The 24,262-nt window shown below is 47.4% G+C and overlaps 1 protein-coding gene across 2 annotated transcripts in view; it reads right to left on the bottom strand.

The window, feature by feature from the left end:
- Positions 1-3,004: 3,004 nt before the first annotated feature.
- The window catches only part of ATP2C2 (ATPase secretory pathway Ca2+ transporting 2), a 60,132-nt gene continuing 38,874 nt past the window's right edge, over positions 3,005-24,262 (bottom strand). For both annotated transcript variants that reach the window (XM_081032534.1, XM_081032535.1), the window contains 16 exons: positions 20,282-20,406; positions 20,036-20,133; positions 19,052-19,153; positions 17,879-17,968; positions 15,563-15,664; positions 13,576-13,732; positions 11,817-11,987; positions 10,936-11,033; positions 10,786-10,836; positions 9,578-9,744; positions 8,202-8,270; positions 7,977-8,093; positions 6,505-6,652; positions 5,055-5,153; positions 4,777-4,918; positions 3,005-3,385 (listed from right to left, as the gene is read on the bottom strand). In XM_081032534.1, the coding sequence (XP_080888660.1) occupies positions 3,267-3,385; positions 4,777-4,918; positions 5,055-5,153; positions 6,505-6,652; positions 7,977-8,093; positions 8,202-8,270; positions 9,578-9,744; positions 10,786-10,836; positions 10,936-11,033; positions 11,817-11,987; positions 13,576-13,732; positions 15,563-15,664; positions 17,879-17,968; positions 19,052-19,153; positions 20,036-20,133; positions 20,282-20,406 (1,855 nt within the window). In that variant the 3' untranslated portion in view covers positions 3,005-3,266. The remainder of the gene's footprint in view (positions 3,386-4,776; positions 4,919-5,054; positions 5,154-6,504; positions 6,653-7,976; positions 8,094-8,201; positions 8,271-9,577; positions 9,745-10,785; positions 10,837-10,935; positions 11,034-11,816; positions 11,988-13,575; positions 13,733-15,562; positions 15,665-17,878; positions 17,969-19,051; positions 19,154-20,035; positions 20,134-20,281; positions 20,407-24,262) is intronic.

Here is a 24,262-nt window from a genome sequence, read left to right as displayed (position 1 = left end):
TGTAAGAGCTATTCCCCTATGACTACTGTTTTTTGGAATTTTCCTGCATATGCTTGCCTGCTTACTTTCTGCGACCTTTGGTAGGTCTTTGGCTACTTCTAAAGTTTGATAGTACCACGTTCAAGATAACACTAAATATAGATCAATGTAGGCAGGACTGATATCTGGCTAAAATTTATGATTCTTCCTAGCTAATAACAGGAATATCTAAGTTGGCTACAGAAAGTTTTGTCATTGCCGGCACCATGAGTGGACTTTTTCTTTCTGATGATTGAACATAGGAAAGCTCTAAATTTTTCTACGTAGTTTTGTGCCCAGTTACCTTACTGAATTCTTTTATCCAGTGGTTCTATTTCAATTGATATGACCATGTGGTTTTCCTTCTTTAGACTATTAATATGGTATATTGCATCAAGCTTTTTTTTTTTTACCTTTTTAAAATTAGTTTCAGGTGTACAAAACAATGTAATAGTTGAACATTTATCATTTTATATCCCTCACACAGTGATAACCCTATTGCATCAAGTTTTGAATATTGAACTAGCCTTCCATTCTTGGATTAACCCCACTTGGTTATGGTTTCCTGTACTCTTTATATACGGCTGGATTTAATTTGCTAACATTTTACTGAGGATTCTTGTGTCTGTGTTCGTGACAGAAGCTGGTCTGTAGTGCTGTTTTTGTTTGGTTTTGGTATCAGGGTAATGCTGGCCTCATACACTGAGTTGAGAAGTGTTCTCTCCTGTTTTATTTTCTAGATTATGTAGAATTGTTGTGTCTTTCAATGTTGAGTTAAATTTACCAGTGAAACCCGATTTCCTTTTTTGGGGAGAGTTTTTAATTACAACTTCAGTGTCTTTACTAATTATAGGACTACTCAGATTTCCTATTTAATCTTCAGTGAGTTTTAGTGGTTTGTGGTTCTCAAGGAATTGTGTTATTTCCTCTACCTTGTTGAATTTATGTGCATAAAATTGTTCTTAATATTCTTTTGTTGTTGGAATGTCTTGAGGGGTTTATAATGACAATGCACCTTGAATTCCTAATACTGGTAATTTCTATCTTCTTTTTTCCTTTGATGAACTGATAGCCCGACTGGCACGTTTATTGATCTTTTTAAAGAACTATTAGGTTGTTGCAAAAGTCATTGCAGTTTAAAAGGTTAAAAACAATGCAAAAACCACAATTACTTTTGCACCAACCTAATAGCTTCTGATTCTTTTCTCTATGTCTTTGACTTCATGGATTTCTGCTCTTTCCTATTTTCATTTTGGTGAATGTACCTCTGCGCTTCATGGGTGGAGTGTTTTATAAATGTAAGTCAAGCTCAGCTGCTTAACGGTGCTCCAGTCTACTACATCCTTGATGAAAAGAAGGTCTTCATTTGAGTATAGTTTATTTATCCATTGTACTTTCTGGTTCGTGTTTTGTGTCTTGTTTAGTAAAATTTTACCTACCTCTATTTTCTTCTTCCAAAAGCTTTATCGCTTTATCTTTTACATTTACAATCTACCTTGCGTTGTTTTATATGGTACAGGCTTAGGAGTACTTGTTGCTATTGCAAGTATCAATCGACCCTGGTTGTGTTTAAGTATGTTTTAGGGGAAGCATATTTCTTGGGTTAGCACTTTGCTGAAGGATCCTGAAAAGGGAGCGGAGCAGCCAGAAGTATCCCAGACTCAGAGTGAAGCCCCATAGCAGGTTGTAAATGAGAAATGATTTGGCCTGTACCTCTCAGCAGTTGCCAAAGGTTGGCAGCTGCTGGGCAGAGATCACCCCTGCTCAAAAAGTTTCTCCGCCAGTCCCCCTCAATATTCTTGCAGAGATGACATGTGTGTGTCTCTCCCCGGTTAGCTCTGGTGTCATTTGGTGGGGCAGAGGAGCATAGTGACCTCCCTCCAGTCTGTAAGTTTTACTTTGGGGGAATCTGGACTCTGTCTGGAAACTGCAGAGGTCCACTCTGACCTTCAGCCTGATCTGGTCCACGTATCACCACCCCGGACAGCCTATCTGATAGCTACTGTGGCTTACATGGTGTGATGCTTACTTTCATGTGTCTACCTGAGCTACTCAAACACTTGGTCAAACACTGGTCTAGATGTTTCTGCAAGAAACTTTTTAGCTGAGATTGACCTTAAATTAGTACACTTTGAATCAAGCAGATTACTTTGATACTGTGGGGGGGCCTCATCCAATCAGCTGAAGGCTTAGAGAAACGACTGCGATACCCTGAGAAGGAAGGAATCCTGCCTCCAGAGTTGAGGACTGCCTCAGGAAAGAGTTGCTTTTGCAGCTCAAGTCTGAGTCTCCAGCTGGCCAGCCTGCCCTAAAGATGTTGGACTTGCCAACCCAAGCTACCACGTGAGCCAATTCCTTAAAACAAATCTCTCTGTCTCTTTCCATTCTATTGGTTCAGTTTCTCTAGAAAACCCTGGCTAATAACTGGGGGGGTTATAGTTGTGACCTCATTGCATGAAAGATAAGAGTTTCATTTCTGGTTCTGCATGGTGGTTTTTGCCTGGCTGCAGACAGAGGAATGAGACAGAGACCTCTCTGCTCTACCACCATTCAACTGAAAAGTCAGACATGTTTTAAGAACAATCTTGGGGGCAGTGGGAAATACGGCTCATCCTCAGGCAGGTGGGAAATATTCTGGTTCCTGGTTCTGGAGATGAAGACCACTTACTCCTCATCTTAAAAGCTGGGGCCTTCGGTTAGGCAATTATTCAGGATGTTCCTGCTTCTCGTTCTTACGTGGTGGTAAGCACAAGGCTGGGTTTCCAACCTGGCCACTTGTAGAAAAAGCACTAACTCCATCAAAACAATAATCTGACCCCTGGCATAGCACTTAACAAAAGTACCCAAAGCCCCCATTTTGTGGATGAGGAGGCCAACAATGGGCAGAGCAATGACCAGGAGCCGGGTCCTGTCCCCTGTCCCCCATCCCCTCGGGTCCCCATGTATTCTTCACGGGTGGGCTGCATTTCAAGGAGCTACGACACACGTGGTTAATAAAAATCATTGATTTAATAAATAGCGAGGTGTTTCTGTACAGGTTCCTCCCAGTCTGTCCCTGAGCCTGGCGGGGGAGAGAGCAGTGTGGACGCGAGCCTGGGTCTGAGCTTCCTGCTGGCTTCCCAAGGAGGCAGTGAGTGACTTAACCCTATGGTATCCTGAAAGTATCCCTTCGAAGAAGGGCTGGGGGAGGGGCCACAGTCACATGAAAATATACATTATTTAGGAGACAGTACACTGGTCGGGGTCCACTATACATCTGGATGGTGAATCTGGGCTTTCTTGGCTCTGGAACAGAATTTTTCACATAGTTTGAGGAGCTCTGACAAAATGAACACGGATGAGGCCAATCCAGTTAAAAGCAACAAATCTGTGAGAAGGTAAAAAGGGAAAAGGGTCAGAGAGCAGAGGTTGCACCCTTGGGTCACCAGCTCCCCTCTGCCCCCAGAATCAGGGCAGTGCCCAGCAGGGAGGTGACTGTGGGTCTGCCACGCAGCTCTCGGGAACCTTTGCTTGGAGTTCTGGTCCCTACACCTTGTTCTGAGTTAGAGACAGGCGAAGGGGCCGGGACCAGTCCTTTCCGTTTCCTTGAGGGGGTGGAGAATCCCCAGAGCCCAGCTCCACAAGGCCCCACAGCCTTTCCAGGTGGTTCCGGGCAAGAGGCGGATGTGCTGGGTAGGGCGCACGTTACCCAGGTCAGCAGTAATGGATGCTAGCCGCCATCCCTCCGTAGGGCAGATGCCCCCTAACCATTGCTTCTGGCCCCCAGCTCACCCTGACTCATTCTAGGGGGTTAATTTTAAAAGTCTGCCCTGGACCCTCACTGCATCTTATTGTTCGGAACCACCTCTGGCTCTCTACTGTCAACAGGGAGTGATAAGCACGATGCCCAAGCACGGTCACTGTGTTTCCTTCAGATCTGGTGAGCTGGCTTAATTCCCAGTGGATGGAAACCTCCATTGAAACTTAGGGGGATTCGTCTTTTGTCAGTGCCCACAAGGCATTCACAGGAGCCCCACATGGACACTGTTTTTTCAATGTTGGGAGGAAAGAGCTCACGTTCCCTAGTCTTGCCCTAGTCTTGCCGGAAAGTTCTCCATGCACGTGGGTGGGAGCCGCCTCACCACCTGCTGGCCCTGGGGTGAGGCTGGCCAATGGAAAGCTTGGGCAAGAAGGAAGGGAGGAGGGAGGGGTATTTGCCCCGGCTCCCTCCAAGTCACTGTTGCTCTCTAGGCAACTTCCTCCCCTTCAGGACCCAGCCCTCCTCCCAGGTCTGTTCTCTCTCATCATAGCTTCAGGCAAAGGAGGCCAAGCCACCCTGGGCAGCTTCCAAAGGAAGAATGAGGGTCTGTGGGAGGCTTAGTTGAGGATGGAAGAGAGCCCCTGGGGTTCTGCACCAGGGAGTGTGTGCTCGGCCCCCAGAGAGATGGTCATTAAATAGTGTCCCTTTCAGCAAGAACTACTGACGGCCAATTTCCTGGCTTCAGGTAAGCAGTGGTCCAAGTCACACTGGCCTCTGTTAAAATCTCCCACTGTCCATGGGGGCAAACTCACTCCTCAGCTGGGGCATGCAGCATGTCACAGGCTGAGCCCAGACTGTCACTGTACCTGCTGTCTGCACTCTGGGTTCTCTACACCCCCATCATGTGGCCCTTCTACCCTGTGCAGGTACAAGTCTGCTGTTTTGGGGATGGCATGGCCCCAGGTTGTGTGATGGCCCTGGTCTTTGGTGACCCCGGCCTCGGGTCCCTTCCTACTCACCGAGCACTCCCAGGTTCTCTGTCTGGAAGATCTTCTGCAGGGGCGGGATGTAAATCACAGCCAGCTGCCCCAGAATTGACCCGAGCACGGAGTACAGGAACATGTGGTTCCGAAGGAAGCCAATCTCGAATATCAACTTGGTCTGTGGGAGAAAGCACGTGACCCCCACCTCAGATGAGGGTGCCTGCGTCCCAGAGCCCCTGAGCGACTTGGGCAGGGACCACAGTGTCTCACTGAGAGCACAAGGCAGTTCTCCAGGAAAGGAAGCCGAGTCTCACCTGAGAGCGGCAGGTCAGGGCGTTGAAGAGGTCAAAGAACACAAAACAGGTGAAGGTCATCGTTGTGGTACGCGGGGTGCTGGCCTTGTCTTCGGGGATCTGGAACATGAGTGACACAGGATGAGCTGATACAGTCTCCTGCCACAAACTCATCCTTCACCGAGCCCAGGGATAGAGCAGGCCTGTAGTCGCAGCTCAGTGTCCAGACCACAGTACTTTAGTTTTACTAGGAATTGATCGAAAGCTCCCTGAGTCACCTGGTATAAGACAGAAGTGTGTTTCCCAGCTTCCCCACGGTCTAGCCCCTCTGTTGGCACCTGGCAGGGGCCTCTAGCCCTTCCTCTGGAATTTCGGCAGCCCTTGATACTAGAGGAAGCACCTTGCACATGTGAATGGAACATCCCTTCCTCCCGCAGGTGACACTGCCTCCTGGGAGGTGACACCTCTACAGTTACATCCACTTCACAGACTGTCGCAACCCCACAGAACTAGGGCCTGTGAGGCTGAATGAACGGAGCCACCGCCCCATCCCTGGCTCTGGCACTGCAGCAGAACTGTCTCATTCTGGCTGACATGGTGGGGGCGGGGCTGCAGCCCAGAGTGAGAGGGTTCAGGGTGTGCACACTGAACATCCTTCTGCCTGATGAGAGGTGGTGCATGCCCTGTGGCTCAGGCAGCAGTCACCAGTCCTACCCTGAGCTCACGTGCTGGACCAGAGCTTCACACAGACGCCTCTGGGAGCGACTGTTAACACAGAGCCTGACACAGCAGCTCCTGGGTGGGGCCTGAGAATCTGCATGTCTCACAAGGTCCTGGGGTGCTGATGCTGCCGCAGGGCCCCCATGCTGAGGATGATTGTGTCACACCAGGAAGGTCTGTGTTGCTCTCTCCACTAGCTGCGCACACAGGCGGGCGGACCAAGGTGGGGGGAGACAAGCCGCTCCTTTTGAGGCAGAACAGTGGAGTGTCCTATCCCCTCCCACAGCTGGGTGACGGGGGCTAAAGATCTGGACGGAGTCTCCTGCCTATTCTCCATCTAGATCACTGGATGTCTCCAGACACAGGCTCCCTTAACCTGCAGGCCACGAAAAGACCCATAATAAGATCCTGCCAACAAGCACCTCCAGGGAACAAGACAGGAGTTTCTTTTAGGTTTCAAATCGTTTCCTGGTGACAACAGAAAGAAGTAGAGAAGGATGTGTCCCATTTAGGAAAAAGTCTGAATTCTTTTCTCTGCCCCTGAAGCTTCCCATCCCTTCTGCCTCTCCCCACTTCTGCCAAGTCAGCTCCTAGTCACCTGACCCTCCTTCCCCAGCGCTGCCCTGGATGCCGACATTTGTCACCTCCGTCCCCCCCAGCAGGGACCGTCCGCCTTGCTTTGCACCCGCCCCCGCCCTGCACCAGCCACCAGCACCCAGGCTTTGACTGAGCCAGTGAGAACGTTCTTCACCTCCTTCCAGAAGATGAAGAGGGTCCCGCTGATGATGATGGAAGCCGACAACAGGATCTTCAGGATAAGGGCTCTGCTGAGGATTGTGTCCTTGACGTTCCTCGGTGGCTGCCGCAGGGTGTCTTTGTCCACTGGCTCTACCCCCAAGCTGCTCGGAACAAAACGGAACCCTCTGACGTAAGCCACTGGAAAGGGTACTTTCGACAAGGCGTGTAGCAGTTATACAAGTAAGGACCCCTGAAGCAGAGACATGCTCAAGTTAGGGGGCGGGAGCCGGGGGTGTCCCCAGTCTCATGGGGACCTCCAGGGCCTTGCTGGAAGCCTGCCCTTCCCATCCTCCCATCCTCCTACCCCTTCCTAACTGCCCCGTCCCTAACCGCTCCTTCCAAGGAGTCTTCCACAGCCTAGACTCCCTAGGGCAGCTGCACACACCTCCTCCAACCTCACACATGCCCACCTCCATTGGGAACCTGCCAGCTCCTGATAACCATACCACGCACGGTCCTGGCACCACACCCAGTCATTCCTCATGTTCAATTTCCATCACAAGGGGATATCCGCCAAAGTTGGGCCTGGCCTTATCCCAGCTGGCCAGGAGAAACAGGATCCAGGCCTTACCCACTACAGATTCCTTTCATCAACTGAGAGATACCCTCCTTCATCCAACTCCTAAACAGCGGGATTGAGGCTAGACCAATGGTAGGTGGTGTGGGGGCACCAGGCCTGTCCTTATGGAGAGCGTGTAGAAAAGGGAGCCCTTACTCTGGGCATGGGAGGGGATGACAAAGTAGGACCCTCTTACCTTCAGCAGCTGTCACTGGCAATGATTAAATTAATAATGGTAATAATCAGCTACATCTGAACCAGTACCTACTATGTGCTCAAGGAGGTGAAGTGGCTTGCTTGCTTTGGTCTTCCTCACTCCAAAGCTCATTCTTTCTCCTGCACCATTGAGCCAACAATTTACTGAGTATCTACTATCTGCCCAGCACCATTGTAGGAGCTGGGATATTTCAGGGAACAAAATGAAAACCTTGCCTTCATGAAGCTGACATTCTAAAGGGGAGATGGATTATAATCAGATAAATAAGGAAATATGTATTTTCCCTTCTAGGGAAAACTAAGGCAGAGGAACTTGACTGAGAGTGAGGAGGCTGCAGTTAATCAGGGAGGACTTCTTGAAGGCGGTGACCTGAATGAACAGAGGAATTGGGCCATGCAGCTAGCTCAGAGAGAGCATTCCAGGTAGAGTGGGCAGAAAGTTCCATCATTCCCAGCCCTGCCTGCCTAGGTGTTTCCCTCTGTGCCCAGTGCATTCCACTCTCTCTTCCCAGTGCACCACACTTAGGTTTTCTGGGACTCCTTACGGCCAGTGACCATGTTTGCCCACCTCTGTAGCCCCCGGCACAGAGTAGGGGTGCGGTTCGCGGAGCCTGGCAGAAGTGGTGCGGTGCTCCAGCCCAGGACCTCACCTCTGTGCCGGCGGCCCGTCCATGATGATGTTGATCCACAGGATCTGCATGGCGTTGAGGGGGTTGGGCAGGTTGCACATGGTAGACAGAGTGATGAGGCTCAAGGCCGAGATGCTCCTGCAGGGCACAAGCGGCCGACAGGGGGCGCTGTCAACAGCTGCTTGCGGGATGCAGATGCCGCGCTGGGCGGCACCGGGAGAGGCTAGCCTCAGACTTAGGACTTACGTGCTCAGCTGAAATCGGACAAAGTTTTTGATGTTATGAAAAATCCCCTTGCCTTCCTCCACTGCATTCCTGCAAGACAGGAGAAGGCATTCAGTCACAAAGAGGGCCTGGCTCCACTGGCTGCTAAACGCAGTGATGGTGTCACCCTAAGTGCTTGGAACACCCCCCCCCCCCCCCCCCCCGCCCTCCTGCCCATTTCCCCTTGCTGCCATTCTTGAGGACACACCAATAGAGGAAGAAGCGCCATCAGCTGCTGGGGACAGGTCCCTGAGCCATGACCAGAAGACCGTAAATTACTGTCACTCTAGCCCAGGGACCCCCGCCCTCACCCAGCACTGAAATGCCTCCTGAAGTGCCTAATGCAGCTCAGTGATTCACCAATTACAGGTACAGCAAAACCAATTAAATCTGCCAATTAGAAGGGGCACAGCAAGGAGGAAGAGAATTGAGGTTGAAAACATCTGTTGTATTTTTAGGAGGCTCTTTGTGAAAGTCCTTGAGTCACTAATTAATAGAAAATGATTTAATTCTTCCCCGTTTTTACTACAAATTTTTGCAAAATAACGAAAACTGCCGAGCTATATATATTAACTACATCCTTTTTTCTTTTAACTGAGGAAGTGTTTTGAGAATTCCTAGGGTGAATCCATTTGTAAAGAAAAGCCTCCTTTTGTAAAGTTGATAATCACATCAAACTGTCATATTTGTTCAGATTTTTGGTATCAGGCTTAAGAAAAGTTTTCTCCCATTCCCAATTATTGCAATTTACGTATGGAACTAATTAAAATTAGCCTTAATTGGAACTAACTAAAGTCTTAACTGGAACGGATTAAAATTAGATCTAGAGGGAAGGTAAATTTATTACGAAAAAAATAAAAGTAAAACAGAAGAAAGCAAGTTGTTGTGACCCCAGCACCCAGAGATCATGGGTGTTCATTATCTGGGTATTTCTGTCCAGTCTCTTTTCAGTGTGTGAAATGTACGTGTCAACGCAGACAACACTAGACTCAAACTGAATGTACTCATTTCCCCAGTGTGAACGTTTCTGTGTCATTAAATGTTCTTCCAAACATGAATTTTAATGGCCACGTAGTGTTTCTGTCTCTTGCTGCTGGCACTCAGGGTCACCTAGGATTTCCCGGTACACAGACATACCAGCACATGCCTCCTTTTGCACACCTAACCCAGGCTTTTCTGTCAGTGCACAAATTAGGCTTCTGCCTGCCACTAACCCCAGGGTGGCCCCCATGACCCTGCTTTATGTGGTGTTTGGGCCTGGCACACCTTGTATCTCCAGCACAGCAGACCCCAGGGGCTGGTTACCCCAGGCATTTTTGCCACTTAAAACAAAACAAAACATCTAAAGAGCAACTCACATGATGGCTGAGAAGTCATCGTCCACCAGGATCATGTTGGCGGCCTCTTTGCTAACGTCTGTCCCTGTCTGCCCCATGGAAATTCCGATGTCTGCTGACTTCAGGGCGACTGCGTCGTTTACCCCATCCCCCGTCATGGCCACGATAGACCCTGACTCCTGCAAAGCCTTTAGAAAGAGGTGCTGAGTGGTGACCTGCAGCCTGAGGCCTTCCTCCTAGGTCCTGCCTTCTCTCCTGACACTCTGCCTCTCACACTGTGTGGCTGGCAGCAGACCCCTCTCTGGAAGGTACCGGAGTCAGGAGGCCTGAGTCTGAATCCCAGTTCCACACCCATGAGCTGTGGGGACTGGGCAAGCCTTGAACCTCTCAACCTCAGTTTTTCCATCTGCAAAATGGGAGTGATAGTCTCTCCTCAGGGCTGTGGTGAGGCCTAGACTAAGACCATGAATGGGATATTGCCCAGCAATAGTAAAGGTGCAGATGTGTTATCCATCACCATTCAATGATAATCTACTTGTCCCCTGAAATTATGTGGAGCCCAGTAAGTGTTAATATTTTCGTTGAGGACTAACTTAAGATTCACTCAGCAGAATGAAAACATCCAAAAATAACATAAAAGAAAAAACACAGCTACCAACAGAGTTAAAGAGTAAGTTTTCAAACTATTTATGTGCCAAGAAACCAAGCACCTTTGCAGGGCTCTTGTTCTAGCACTTTCAGTTTTTCATGCACAATCAGAAAATCTTATCAACTCTTTATTTGGCAGCTGCTGGTATGCCAGACACTGTGCCAAGAGCTTCACAGGCCTGGCTTCCTTTCATCTTCTCGCCAGTCTTGTGAATTAGGTGATGTCATTCATTTCATCCCCACTTTACAGACAAGAAAACTAAGGCCTGGAGTTAACTAACAAGAATATACCATAAAGCACTTGACTAACAAAGAGTAGCCTCTTTTTATTTTTCCCTTTGCACCTAATTCCTGCTCTCTGGTGGTAAAGCGCCCCTCATCCTCCCCTCCCCAAACGCTGGGAGAGGGCCACCGCTGATACAGCAGCTCTGGACCGAGAGCAGGAAGCCACAATTTGAGGATGGTTGAGGCTCCAGCCAGCTTGGGCCCTGGACCACCCTGCGGAGCAGAGCTACTGCTGCCACCCAAGACTGTACCCTGAGGGATGAGTGAGGCAGAACCTGTTTCCTTACACAACTTACCTTGATGATTTTGAGTTTGTGCTTAGGGCTGGTCCTGAAGAAGACAGACACCTGGATACAGAGGCGTGAAAGAGCAGAAAGGCAATGAATGCAAAGCTGGAAACACAACCCCCTCTACCCAGCCCCAGCGAGCCGCTGGGAGGACTCCACCTTCCCGACGTGGTCAGCCAGCTTGGTGTGCTCCATACTTTCCACTTCTTCCCCAGACATGGCTTTCAGCCTTCCATTGCACAGGCCGATGTTCCTCCCTGCACGGTAGGGAGAATCCGTTCTGAGGGCTTGCTTTGGGGCCTGCGACTGTGGTCCCCATTTCCACCCCTCACTCCACCTACCTGACATCAAGAGACTAACAAGATAAAACCACTATGGCTACCATTTACTGACCACCTGCTATGTTACAGGGTCTAATTCCATCCACAGAATTAACCTACAACAGAGGCTTCCTTATCCCTACTTTAAAGATCAGGAATCTGAGAGGGAAGTGACTTCCTTAGGGTCATAGGGTAAGTGGTGACCTGACAGGGTTCTGTCTGATTTCCTAGTGACAGGCTGCCTCAAGACAGAGGGCCAAGAAAACCAAGGCGTGAGAATCTTCACAGCAGTAATAAGTAGAATAGTGGGAACAGAGTTGCTAGCCCTCTGCTGATGAAGAGCCTGAGGGTCAGAGTGGTTCTATGATTTGCCAAGGACCCACAACTGGTGGCAAAAGCCAGACTGGAACTATACACTGGGATTAATGCTGCCCGTGAAGACGAAGTGAGATCATGGGTGAAAAACCCTGGCACATAGCAGGTTCTCATTATACAATGAGGATATTTTTTTTCCCCCTTTTGGAGAATCTGCCAGCATTTTAGACAAAAACCTTCAAAGGTGGAGTGCTGGTCCATGAATCTCAGAATCTTTTCTAAGCACTGAGAAGGTAGGTGTGAGCACCCCTGACCAGGTTTGCTGAAGATTAACCAGTGGTAGTGACCCCACTGTAAAGGATGGCAGATCCTTTCTTCCTTACCCTCCGCCTCCTTCCCCGTTACCTATCGCCAAGGCTGTCTCCAGAGCATCTCCCGTTATCATTTTCACGGACACGCCAGACTCAGAGAGAACCTGCACGGCTTCCTTCACACCCGCCCTCGGAGGGTCGATGATTCCAACGAGACCCAGAAACGTCAGCTTCCCCAGCTCGGGCCCGGAAGCCAGGGCCAGCACTGAGGAGAGAGCAGACCCACAGAAACGTCACTGGGCGCCGAGGGGTCTGATTTTATCCCATCAGCCCCGGCCCCCACTGTCCCAGACCAGATCCTCTTCTGTCTGCTATGGGTGTGGGCACTGAGTTTCCAGAGAAAACAAACATCTTTGAAAGCATCAAAGAAAGCGAACATCTTTGTAGTGGATGTCATTAGGCTTATGCAGGGTAATGGAGCTCATCACCCCCAAATAGAGATAAATGCTAGAGACAACTTGCCAGGCAGAAAATATGGTCCCTGTCCACTGGTGGTACAACACCCCAAGCCCATGCCAGCAAAAGTGGCCACAAGAAAGTGAAACAGCCTATGATGGGCCATTTCTGACAATTCTCCTTGTCTATTTGCTCTATTCTCATTTTGTCACTTCCAACAGACTGTGGATAACAGCTTACCAAAGGTAAAGAAAAATGTGCAAGAGGGTAACACGGATGAGAAGACTGTTGGCTTGTCTAGGCCTTGACTGTTTCAGTGGCACAGAAGCCAGGCCCAGCTCCTAGGGACGAGTGCTCCCAGAGGGGGAACTGACCTTACTTTGTCACCTTACTGATACTGGAGCTGGTAAGTGGTGACCTGACAGGGTTCTGTCTGATTCCCTAGTGACAGGCTGCCTCAAGACAGAGGGCCAAGAAAACCAAGGTGAAACAACCCTCACAGCAGTGATAAGTAGAACAGTGGGAAAAGGGTTTCTAGCCCTCTGCTGATGAAGAGCCTGAGGGTCAGAGTGGTTCAATGATTGCCAAGGGCACACAGCCAAGAAGCCTCCAGCCATGCCTCCTTCCTGCTCAGTCATAACAATGTGCCAGTGGTGCAGGTGCCATGTGCCCGTGATACAGGTGCTACTCCCAAAGCTACTCTCCCCACCTGCTAAGCTCAGCTCCGTCCCAGCAAGCTGCAATATCCTCACCTTGTACCTTGTCACCCTTGTCAGCCAGCTGCCAGCTATGTATAATTTCTGTCCCATGAAGGGGAAAACCAAGGCAACTGAAATCAATATGGCAAGCCCAATGCTTCCCATAGTCCCCTGAGGGAATACACGTGTCCCAGAGTGTTTTCAAATGCTGTCTCTAAAAATGAACAGGCTGACAAGTGACATGGGAAATGTGGTTTTTAATGTTCAGCCCGTCAGGGAAGGCACCGCCCCTGGTGCAGAAAATTGGAAATGGCCACATAATGAAATGTCTGCCTTGATTTAATGGAGCTCTGGATTTTCCTCACAGTAAGCGAGGAGCAAGCAGACCAATCAGGAAAATCGATGTTTCTGGTGCGTCGCCTTCACCTGTCTTAGAAAACTCAGGACGGAGGGCTCCAGCTCTTCTCACATACGAGCCGAGTTTAGGTTAATGGGTGTCATTTGGTGGCTGGGATGGCGTGGGGGGATCCTACCTTTCATCTCACCAATAAATTTCCCCCTTGCTTTACTTCCACCAGCATGCTGCCCGACTGCCATCCTGACCAATCACCTTACGGGCTGAGGACCCTGTGTGAATGCACTTGAAAAGTAGTGCTACATGCAAATTGAAAGCTCAAGGCTGGGGCCACAGGCACTGACCCCGCAGGCCGAGCGACCCCATCTTCTTTTCCTCCTGCTGGCAGAAGGATTGCTGTTGGGGTGTCAGTGGCAGGGAGATGCCCCCATTGTTGTACATGGTACAGTAACGGATCACTTCTTCAAAGGCCCCCTTCATGAAGTAAATGTCTTCCTCCTCCTTGAAAAAGACAAAAGGGACACAAATCAGTCACTGGAAGCTTCAGCTCTTGGTGACTGTCACCTCACTGACACAGAGAAGTGCATGGCAGGGTTATGTCCAGTGGACTGCCCCTGTTCACCAATATCAGACAGATCAGACAGGTTCCAGGAAATCTACACAAGGGAACACTCCACAGCCCACAAAAGGAACGAGGCCCAGCTTTGACCTGCATGGCCTCTGCTCTCCATTAAGTCCCCTGGTTACCGTCGCTCAGAGCGTCCCGTGTGTTTCACTAGTTAGTCATATGTCAGTCAGTGTTATGCTGCAGGTGGGTGATTCATAGCTAGCTGTCTATTTTGCTCAGACTGTTGCCTCTCCATGGTAGGCACCATTTCTATTTTGTTTTCCCCTGCCCTTGACTCGTAAGAGTGAATCCAAATGAGTAGCTGACCATTTTCCTGCCTCGTTGTTAAACTCTGTCTCCCCCTTGACTCAGCAGCTGGTTCTATCAATGTGGGTCATACTATATCCTCATTAATAGCATAGCACCTTCCTACTCATGGTGGACAGTGAATAAAGCCCCTATGAACTGACACAGAAAAAGGTGTAAGACATTATTTAAGGGAAAATAGCAAATGATAAACATTAGATACAGCTTGACCTTGTTTTGCCACCCCACGTGTCACTATGCACACATTTAGATCCTGGAGCACTCTATCCTAGGAGTTACCTTGCGTGGGGGGTGGGTAAGGAGAGAAGAGGGGCAGAATTATAAAGAGCTTCCATTTTTTTAAAGTCACATTCCTATAATTTTTTTGATGAGAATATTACCATTGCCTTTGGGGGGATGGAAGCCTAGAAAGTATTAAAATATTTAAAACATCCAATATTTAAAACCCCTTTTAAGTACCCAGAATTTATATGCCCATCCACTCATGACAAAGACGTGGCATGAGCTGGCCAAGTTGTCCACCACCCTGAATGAGGTGTGAAATCTTAGCATGGACAAGACATGATGGATTCCACAAAGAGCAAGAGAGAAGGAGAAGATTGGAGGAAAAGGCAATAAGGAGAAGGCAATAAGAAAACTCTTAAAAAACAAAAAAAGTTTTTTTTGGTTTTCTTTTTTCCTGGAAAATCTGAAAAGCTACAGAGAATATAAAAAGGAAAAAAAGTATCCTCTGAATCCCTATCTAGGAATGGACATTAATAGTTTGGCATATTTTCCTCTAGTCACTTATAACATGTGTATACACATGGGACAATGCACGTGTGTGTACGTGTGAGCTCACTGTTCACACCATTTGTGGGGGACCCCTCTTCAAAAATGAAGGATTGTTCCCCCATTGTGATCGTTAAGTGAGCTCATGTGTGTAAAGAACTTAGCATGGGGGTGCAAAGGAAGGACCCCCGAGTTAGCGATGGGGTCAGTGTTCTCAGTAGAGCCTGCAGTTGCTGGAATAGTAATTACTCAATGACTACATTATAGGCCAATGAGTCTCATACCCAAACGTGCATCAGAATCCCACAAACACAGATTACTGGGTCCCACCCTGGAATTTCTGATTCAGAAGTTCTGGGGTGGGGCCTGAGTACATGCATTTCTAACAACTTCCCAGGTGATGCTGGTCCAGGGACCCACCCCCTGCCACTTAGGCAACCAGTGATTCGGATGAAAATCTCAGAAGACCCAAGATAGTCAAAGGTTTAATTGCTATCATCTGTATTTTCATGTATTTGGAACCTCGTAGAAGTAGCTAGAAATTTTAAATGCTTCTCCTTGATGTCTGCATTTTGCTTTTTGGTGGTGGGGGGGGGGAGTGGAAAGGAGCAGACAGGATAACTCACCTCATTCTTGGGGCTGCATTTTACCGCCATCCACTTCTGCTCCGAACTGAATGGGAGCTCTTTTTTTCTTACGTATGACTCTTTAAGATCACTTAAGTCCATCTAGGATAGTAAAATGGGACACTTTCAGCGAGCCATTCTAAACAAACCTCGATGCAAAGCTCAGTCCATTTAAATGATTCACTATTCAAATCATCTCAGGCAGATGAGCAATCCAAGCGTTTAGCTCACAGAGAAAAGCCATTTGCTTTGAAATGTCCCAACCTGAAAAACATGTCTCTTTTCTCTGTCGTTTCAGAGGCAGAACCAGATGGCCTTTGCAACAGCTTCTAGCTGAAACCTGCTCAGAGACAGAAGCCTGGGGGTTTCTGCCAGGAGGAATGTTTCAGACTGGAAGTAGCAATTTCCCAAAAAGGAACCCGGGGGTTAGTGGCGGTCTGCTGTAACAGCCCGAGGTCCTTGCCAGGCCTGACATTCATTCATTTGCTCTTGGATGGCTTTTAGGCCAGTTCCTTGATAGCTCTGTGCCTCAGTTTCCCCAACTGTAAACCACTTTTAACCTGTGCATCCCATTGCCCCCCACGGGGTGAAAATGGGCGTTAGGGGACAAAAAACTCCTTGTATGTATAAAACACAGATATGCATACAGCGCCCAAACAGATACACAGTATATCTGTGATATTAAAATATCATGGGAGGGGTGATTAGAAATAAAAAGCTAGAAAGCATCCTTAGGAGAGTATTATGGGTTGCACTGTGACTCTCCACAAGATGTATGGACGTCCTAACCCCCACCCCCACCCACCCACCCACCCAGGACCTGTGAATGGGATCTTATTTGGAAATAAGGTCTCTGGAGATGTAATCACGTTAAGACGGCCTAATCCAGTATGACTGGCGTCCTTGGAAGGAGAGGACCACCCATATGAAGATGAATGTACAGGGAGGACATCATGTGAAGACGGAGACAGAGATTAGAGTGATGGCCTGCAAACCAAGGACCACCTACAATTACTGACAGCAGCCAGCGGCCGGGAGAGGCAGCGCCGCATTGCCGACACCTTCAGTTTGGATTTCTGGCTTCCTGACGGTCAGGGAACACATTTCTGTTATCTTTAAGCACGCAGTTATGGTGCTAGGAAACTATTAGGTTGGTGCACAAGTAATGGTGGTTTTTGTAATTTTCTTTTTTTTTTAACCTTTTAAACTGCAATTACTTGTGCACCAACCTAATACTACCAGGCGTGATGGTGGGAGAAAGGTTTAGAGGATGAATGAAATGATAAGTGTGGAGTGCTCAGCACTGTGCTTGTCATAATGGAAGCACTTAATTAATTCATGTCAGCGGTTATTTTTGTTATTGTAAAAGGTACATTTTAAAATTCCAAACCAGGCCCCCCAAATAATGTAGATGCATAAAAGAGTTAAATTCTAACATGTGAAAGAAAGGAAATAGGGTTCTGGAACCTCTGCCCTCTGTAGGCTGCATGGGTGGCTAGCAGTGGGAGCAGGATTTTTCTCCTTCTGTGATGGTCAGGCCAGTTGTCCCTTCCCTGCTGGGCAGCGGGAATTGTTGACTGAAGCTAGCCCATACTGTTTTAAAGGGGACAATAAGTCTCATTTGGTATTATTGACATTCTGGGGAGAATTTTCTTCTGTTAGTGGAAGGAAAAGAATATGGCGTAACAATTTCTTAAAGTACCTGATTTACCATTACAGGGAGGTACTGAAAAGGTAACCCTTTTCCCCACTCACCTGCACCCCCCAGCACTGGCTCCTGGAACACCCCATTCTGGGTTGTGCCATGGATGGGAGGCAGAGATAGGGAGCTGGCGTAAAGGAGGGACAAGTGAAGGAAGAGATGGACGCAGGACAGTGCTATGCATGACAGCCCGGGTGCCAGGGTGAGAAGAAATGACAACAGAGGTGGAAATTGCAGTGAACTTTACGAGAATGTCCAAGTAGCAGAGAGAGCAAGGCTGGCGAAGGGTCATAGCACAGGAAGCAGCAAGAGGGAGCAGACTGGCTGGGAAGAAGGGAGAGGGTCAGTTCCCACAGGAAAAGCAACCATGAGTGGGCTTCTACCTCAATGGAGGAATCTCATCGGACATCTTCTGTTATTTGTCCCCTGTGCACAAAGCAGAGAGGACACCCGTAAACCCGCCACCCATTCCTTCAACACTCATGAGCAGCTGCTCTGCATGGGGCCCTGGGCACAGAGTGGAGAGCATTCTGCCAAGTCACAGAGCTCAGGGTCTAAACCACTGAGCCCCAGAATCCATCGAACTTGTTAAAAGGAAATAAAAAATGTCCCACCTTCATTGCCAGGGCGAGCAAGGCACCTTCTGTGGGCTGTCCCATCACGGTGTTTTTCCTGATGACAGCGTTGTTGGCGACACAGCCTGCCTGAAAGGGGGGTGGTTTCCGAATGTCATTAGTTAATATTTGGAGCTGGTACCCCTCAGGAGTCCTGGGCTCACTCAGGCACGTGCAAAAGTCAGACAATGAAGCCTTGACCTATTTTTGGAGCTGGGCTGGGGTGGAGGTGAGGGACAAGATTTACTCTTCAACATGTATCAGAGTCCCTGCTTTTCAGAATAAATACAGTAGATATTTATTGACTCTGCTGAATGGTGGTTGTTCTAAAACCATCATAAGAAAATGTGGTTCGAAGGCAGGTAGATGGGTGGTGACGAGTGTGGGTGAATGGTGAGTGACCGCCAGTGGGCATGAGGTTTCTGTTCAGAGTGACAAAGTGTCCTGGAATTAGATAGCGGTGATGGCTGTGCAACTTTGGGGACATCCTAAAATCCATTGAGCTGTACACTTTAAAAGGGTGACTTCTGTGGTATATGAGTTACACCTTAATTAAAACTAGTAATTAAAAAAAGAAATGTAGAAACACACACACCAAAAAGAGCATGAGGTGCGTCCCAGCTTCCCCCCATCACTGGCTGGGCGATCCTGGGCACTCGTGTGACCTCTCTGAGCCCGTTTCTTAATCTGAGCCACTGAGATAATAGGAGAGGCCTCACAGGGTTGTTGTGATAACTAAGTGGTCCCAGGAGGTGGGACGCACACAGAGTAGGTGCTCACTAAATGTCACAAAGGCAGACGGCTGGATTTAGAGTTCACAGAGGGCAGCACTATGTGGGGAGGACAAATGAGTTTCAGTGGGAGGGTGAGCATGGCTGCTATCAGTATGGATAAAAACAATAGACAACACTGCCCAATATTCTTGAGCACCATCTGGGTGTAGGCTGTCTCTAAAGCCTTCCCAGCAGACAGGGAGAAGTACAAAGGGTTCTAGTTCTTCTCTTATCTCTGATGTTTCAATCTGTTTCTGGGCCACTGTGACAATCTGATTGCTGGGGTATGGCTCAGTTGTCACCAAGAACCAGTTGGTTCAATAGCTGTTTCTCTTTTCAGAGAGAACCCCCATCAGCTGTTTTAAATGCATTGTGCTACCATGGTGCTTGGGACACTTACCTCCACTAATTTCCCCACTGAGATGTTGGAAAACTCCTTAATGACTTCCTTTGATGGTAGAAGGCAGACTGTCCCTTGGCCGTTATATCCAACTCCACTGACCTGCAAGGCAAAGGGACAGGAAAGGTGTCATCAAGTGTCAAAAACACGTTCCCCCTGTTGACTCACACTCTCTTTTCTGGGGATCCATCCCAAGGACAAATCCTAGCTACAAATAAGGCTTCAAGCATGACGATGTTCCCTGCATGATTGTATATTAACCAGAATGCCTCACTAAGTGCCATGTGTCAGTAAATTGCAATAATCTTGCTCAATGGGCTATTCTGCAGCAAATTCTGGGTAAGAAAACTATTATAAGTAACAGCATAGAAGAGTGCTGATGTTCTAGAACAGAGGTAGGCAAACTTTTTCTGATAGAGCCAGATAGCAAATAGTTGCGGCTTTGTAGCCCATAGCCCATCCAATCTCTGTCACAATGACTTAACCTTGCTGTGGTGGCATGAAAAGGAGCCCTCGACAACACATAAACAAAAGGGTGTGGCAGCATGCCAACCAAACTTTATTTACAAAAATAGTCACTGGCCCATGAGCTATCATTGCTGTAGAAAGTTTTGTGAAAAAAATAGCAGGATACAAAATCGCACATTCAGGGAGCTTACAACGGTGTCAAACGCACAGGAGAGAGTCTCAGAATCACAAATGGACTAATCACGGTGAGTTTGTCGTGGGAGGTTATGGGTACTTGTTTCCTACCTTTGAAATTTTACAATGTGATTATTAAACCAATAATAAAAAAATAAAGATGGCTACCTTAAATCAGTTATGCACCTTACAGCCATTGGTGACAAGGATTTTGTACTATATAACCCGTATTTGTTTTCTCCTTATGGTTTTCTAGAAAATAGCCTGTGCTTTCTCTAGGAAGAAAAGGGTCTGCAGGGCACTTTATTTGTCTCGAGCCTTGTGCATTCACACAGAATTCACCTCGGCACGGAGCCCATCAGACGTTACAAGTTGGGTGACAGTCATTTCATTGGCAGTCAGAGTCCCCGTCTTATCAGAACAGATAACATTGCAGCAACCTGGCACAAGAGAACATCAGAGTTTATAGGAAAAAGCAGTCATCACCACCAACTCTCTGGTTTATGAAACACCCAGGTTGAATTAACATGGCACCAGAACATCCATTCAATTCAATTTATAAGAATTCAACCAGCTGGAGTCCCTCACCTAAAGTCTCCACGATCGGTAACTTCTTCACAATGACCTGCTTCTTGGCCATCCGCAGCACTCCCAGGACCAGCGTCACCATGACAACAATGGGCAGACCTTCTGGAATGGCGGCCACAGCCAGGCTAGATTGAAAGGCCAGATGGGTCACCTTTAACACACACTTAAGAATGATATGAATTCCAACTGGGATTGGCAACACTTTTATACGCTGAAGGTTGTCTCTAGTGTCCCCAAAGTCCCTGTTCTATTCTCTGTTTCCCATTCCATGATGCACATGCCTCCTTCTTCAACCTCCATTGCTCTGAGCTCTCCCCCTGCAAAACCCTGCTCTTGGGAAAGGACCTCATCTATCAGACATCCACACTTTAGTGTGAATTAGTCTTCCCATTGTTTTGCCTCTTTTAGTGCTTTTGCATTTAAATTGCTCTCATTTGTTAGAGAGAGAACTCAGGGCCCTAGGAAATGAATTTCCAGAATCAGCAATCGGTAGGCAGTGGAATTTTTTAGCTCAGAAGGTCCTCCTTTGAATTTCACTTTTCCTTGGTCTAATGGTTTAGAAATTCTGGTGAAGAAGCCAGACAAGGAAATTAAAATTGAGGGAGACAAAGTAACACAGCTATGCCTTTGCCTATCCTAGCAGACCTGTCCTGGGGTATCTGCTTCCTTCTTTATCATCCCTTCAACTCTTTCTGTATTGTGTGACCTTACTCTCTTATAGCCTTAGTTGACTAGATTAGAGGAGAATATGTGATTCAACCTGAACCAATGAGCTTCTCTTTCTTTCAAATCTGAACTGGGATTGAACGCATGTATCCCCTTCTTGTGGGTGGTATGTCAACACGTGATAGGTTGGTAAGAAGGGACTCTTTCTGTCTCAGTTTGGCTCTAGAACATTGGGGCTCACTGCTCCCCCATTCCAGATTCCTGAGCAGGCCTGCCCGAGGGCGGAGGGTTGGTTTATGGCATTCCACTGACCTCAGGCCAATGGGGGAAGCTAGAGATGAATGAGTGGGAGGGTGCTTTTGTGCAGAGCTGTGCTGTGAGTGTCACTGTGCCACACGTCACCACAGTTTACCCTCTGCACTAGAACTTCCAGCAGAGTCCTGCAGGCATTCAATAAATATTTGCTGAATGAACTCACAGGAATGAGTGGATATATGGCAGGTGTCTGGACCTGTGCTGGCCTAGCACATAGTGAGTGGTCTACATGGGCTGGTTAATAATCAGAAAGCCCAGCTGAGGATGCCCATTCAACCCAATTTCATCCAATCCAAGATACTGCTGCTTGTGAAGGGCCCCATAATCTTGTGTACCACTAAGAAAGAAAGGAAAAAAAAAAACCTGCCAATTAATCAACGTGACGGTACTTTCTCACATCCCTTATAAGTCTGATTTCAGAGAAGTCATAATGTGAAAATGGAGGGGCATCTTAGACAAAGAAATATAGTACATGAATGGTGGCTTTTCACCCAGAGACAATAGGGCATTCAGGGACAGTTATATAAACCAAGATTACTGAATTTGGTCAGGGGACTGTGCCCGGTTTCTATGGTGATGGCAAGAAGGCTTCCTTGGTTTTATGGCACAGACGGACAAGACTAGCTAAGTAAACATTTGCCGAGGGCCATGAGGGGGACTTTCCTCCATGTGGTGTGGAAAGGGCATCTTACATGTACCCGGAAGCTGTCAAAATAATAAAAAAATGAATCCACAAAGTAATAAAGATTAGAGTGGACCAGGAAAAGCAAGTATACCTTGGATCACCTTCAATGTCAGTCAACGCAGAGGGAATTAGGATACAGTGTTTAAAAGAATAATTTTTATTTATTTTGGAGAATCTCTTCCTCGTTGGCTATCCTGTCATTTCTATGGTCTAATTCAGTGGTTCCGAGCGACTTGACTTCTGCTAAAAACTGAAAAAAAATCTCATCCTGTCAAAGTCACAATTGAAATGCACAGTCAATTTTCTCTCAATCGCACGGTTGCCATGGATCAAGTGGGATGGATGAAAAGGGAATGAGAAGAAATCAGGGATGACTTTAGAGAAGTGGGGTAGAGATGGTCACGGGAGCCTTTTTTGTCATTTACTTGGAAATAATCGTCTTTTTGGCTCACAAAACTTTCCATGGTTTATATAAGATGGGAAGGAAATGCATCATTATTTCAGGGAGGTTCTTCAGCATCATGGTACCTGAGTGCTCGGGCTTCTCTGTCCCTCTGCCACCGCCCCTGCCGCTGATGGCTTAGTCACCTGAGTGCTCTTTTCAGGGCTTCATCCTTCTTCCCTGGTCCTGCCTCTGGCTGGCGCCCTGACTGGGTCAGGTTCTAGTTGCAGCCTCACTGCTCAGAGCGTGTGCCCACCCTAGCCCAGTATGACTGGTATCCTTACAAGAAGAGGGAGAAAAAGACACAGAGACGAACACAGAGATAGACCCATAGGGAGCAAGCCATGTGATGACAGAGGCCGATTTGAGTGATGTGTTTCCAAGCCAAGAAAGACCAAGGATTGCCGGTAACACTGGAAGCTAGGATTAGAGGTCTAGAACAGATTCTCCCTCAGAACCTTTGGTGGAAGCACGGCCTGGCCCAAACTGGGATCTCTGAGACTGTGTGCTAAGCGTGAGAAGGAATTCAGTGAAAATAATAGTTAGATCACGTGGCCAATACTATAGAATTAACACAAAAGGGTAAATGGCTATCAAAAGCTCTTTGAGGGGTGGCCAGTTGCTCAGTTGGTTAAATCGTGGTGCTAATAACACCAAGGTTGCCGGTTCAATTCCCTGCATGGGCCACTGTGAACTGTGCCCCCCTTAAAAAAAAAAAAAAGGTTATTTAAAAAAATGAAAGCTCTGTGAGCATGGTTTCTACTTTCTTTTAGATCCTTCCTGGCATCTAATTTTGGATATAAAGTCAGGAAATGCCAGTTGACATGAGATCATGACCTCATACGTTCAGAACACCATGGGTTCTGTTATCTAGAGCTCAGGAAGCCCTTTCTCAAGGTCAAAAGCGAAATGCAATAATGAGCCTACCATGTTTCAGGGGAAAAGGCCTGAAATCCAGCAGGACCATCTGTACAGCATAGTGGCCTTATTTTCATGGTTCCAAAGAGTTTGGGGGGTGAGGGTGGGTAGAGGAAAACCCAAACCCTGATATAATCCGTTTATTTTAGGTTAAAGTGAAATTCTAAAGACAGTTAAGTGTTAATACAGTTTTTTAAAATACTGAGAATTATCTTTTTAAGATATCCTCATGTTTTTTGGATGTCTGTCCCATTGTAGGACTTTTTTGCTTCATTTTACAGGGAAGAGGTGGACTATATATTTTTTTGGCTTGGAATTAGATGGGGGTTTACCAGAAGTCTGTCATTTGTATTTTTTTTAAACGATTTTTTGGTCACATCTGTATATTTTCTGTATTCTAACTGCAGCGTATTGTTTAAACCAACTCCTCTTTTTACTCTTAAGGTTTTGGTTTTTGTTTTCCAGGCTCCCAGGATTTGGGCATTAACTTTTGTCTGTTATGCACACTGAAAGGCAAAGTGTGTAAAATCAGACAGACTTTCCCAATTTCTACTCATGCAAAAAATAGTTCCTGTCTCACTTTTGTAGGAGGACACACACCCGCCCACATGCTGAGTTTGCTGGCCTGCCCCTCAATTAGTGTGTACAGTGCAGTGCGATTGAAAATTAGGGCATTTAGAATTTTTAAAGACCTGTGTTTGAATCGATTCTATTGCTAATTGCGGGGTAATGGGTGTCCCTTCATTTATACACAGGCAAGCTTGACTATGTACCAGAGACATGAACACCTGGCCACTGGGGAAGCAGCACCCTATAACCTCTGTGTCCAGCACCCACAGGGGGGCCTGATCCATTGTGAGGTGCCTCACTGTAATTTACTGTCGTGACAGTTAAAGCATCAGTGCTTGCAAACAGTTAACGTTTTATACAAGCTCCAGGGATCCTTGTAATAACA

Source organism: Rhinolophus hipposideros, assembly GCF_964194185.1.
Source record: "Rhinolophus hipposideros genome assembly, chromosome: 21".
Classification (NCBI taxonomy): Eukaryota; Metazoa; Chordata; class Mammalia; order Chiroptera; family Rhinolophidae; genus Rhinolophus; species Rhinolophus hipposideros.
This window is presented reverse-complemented; position numbering and strand designations above follow the sequence as displayed.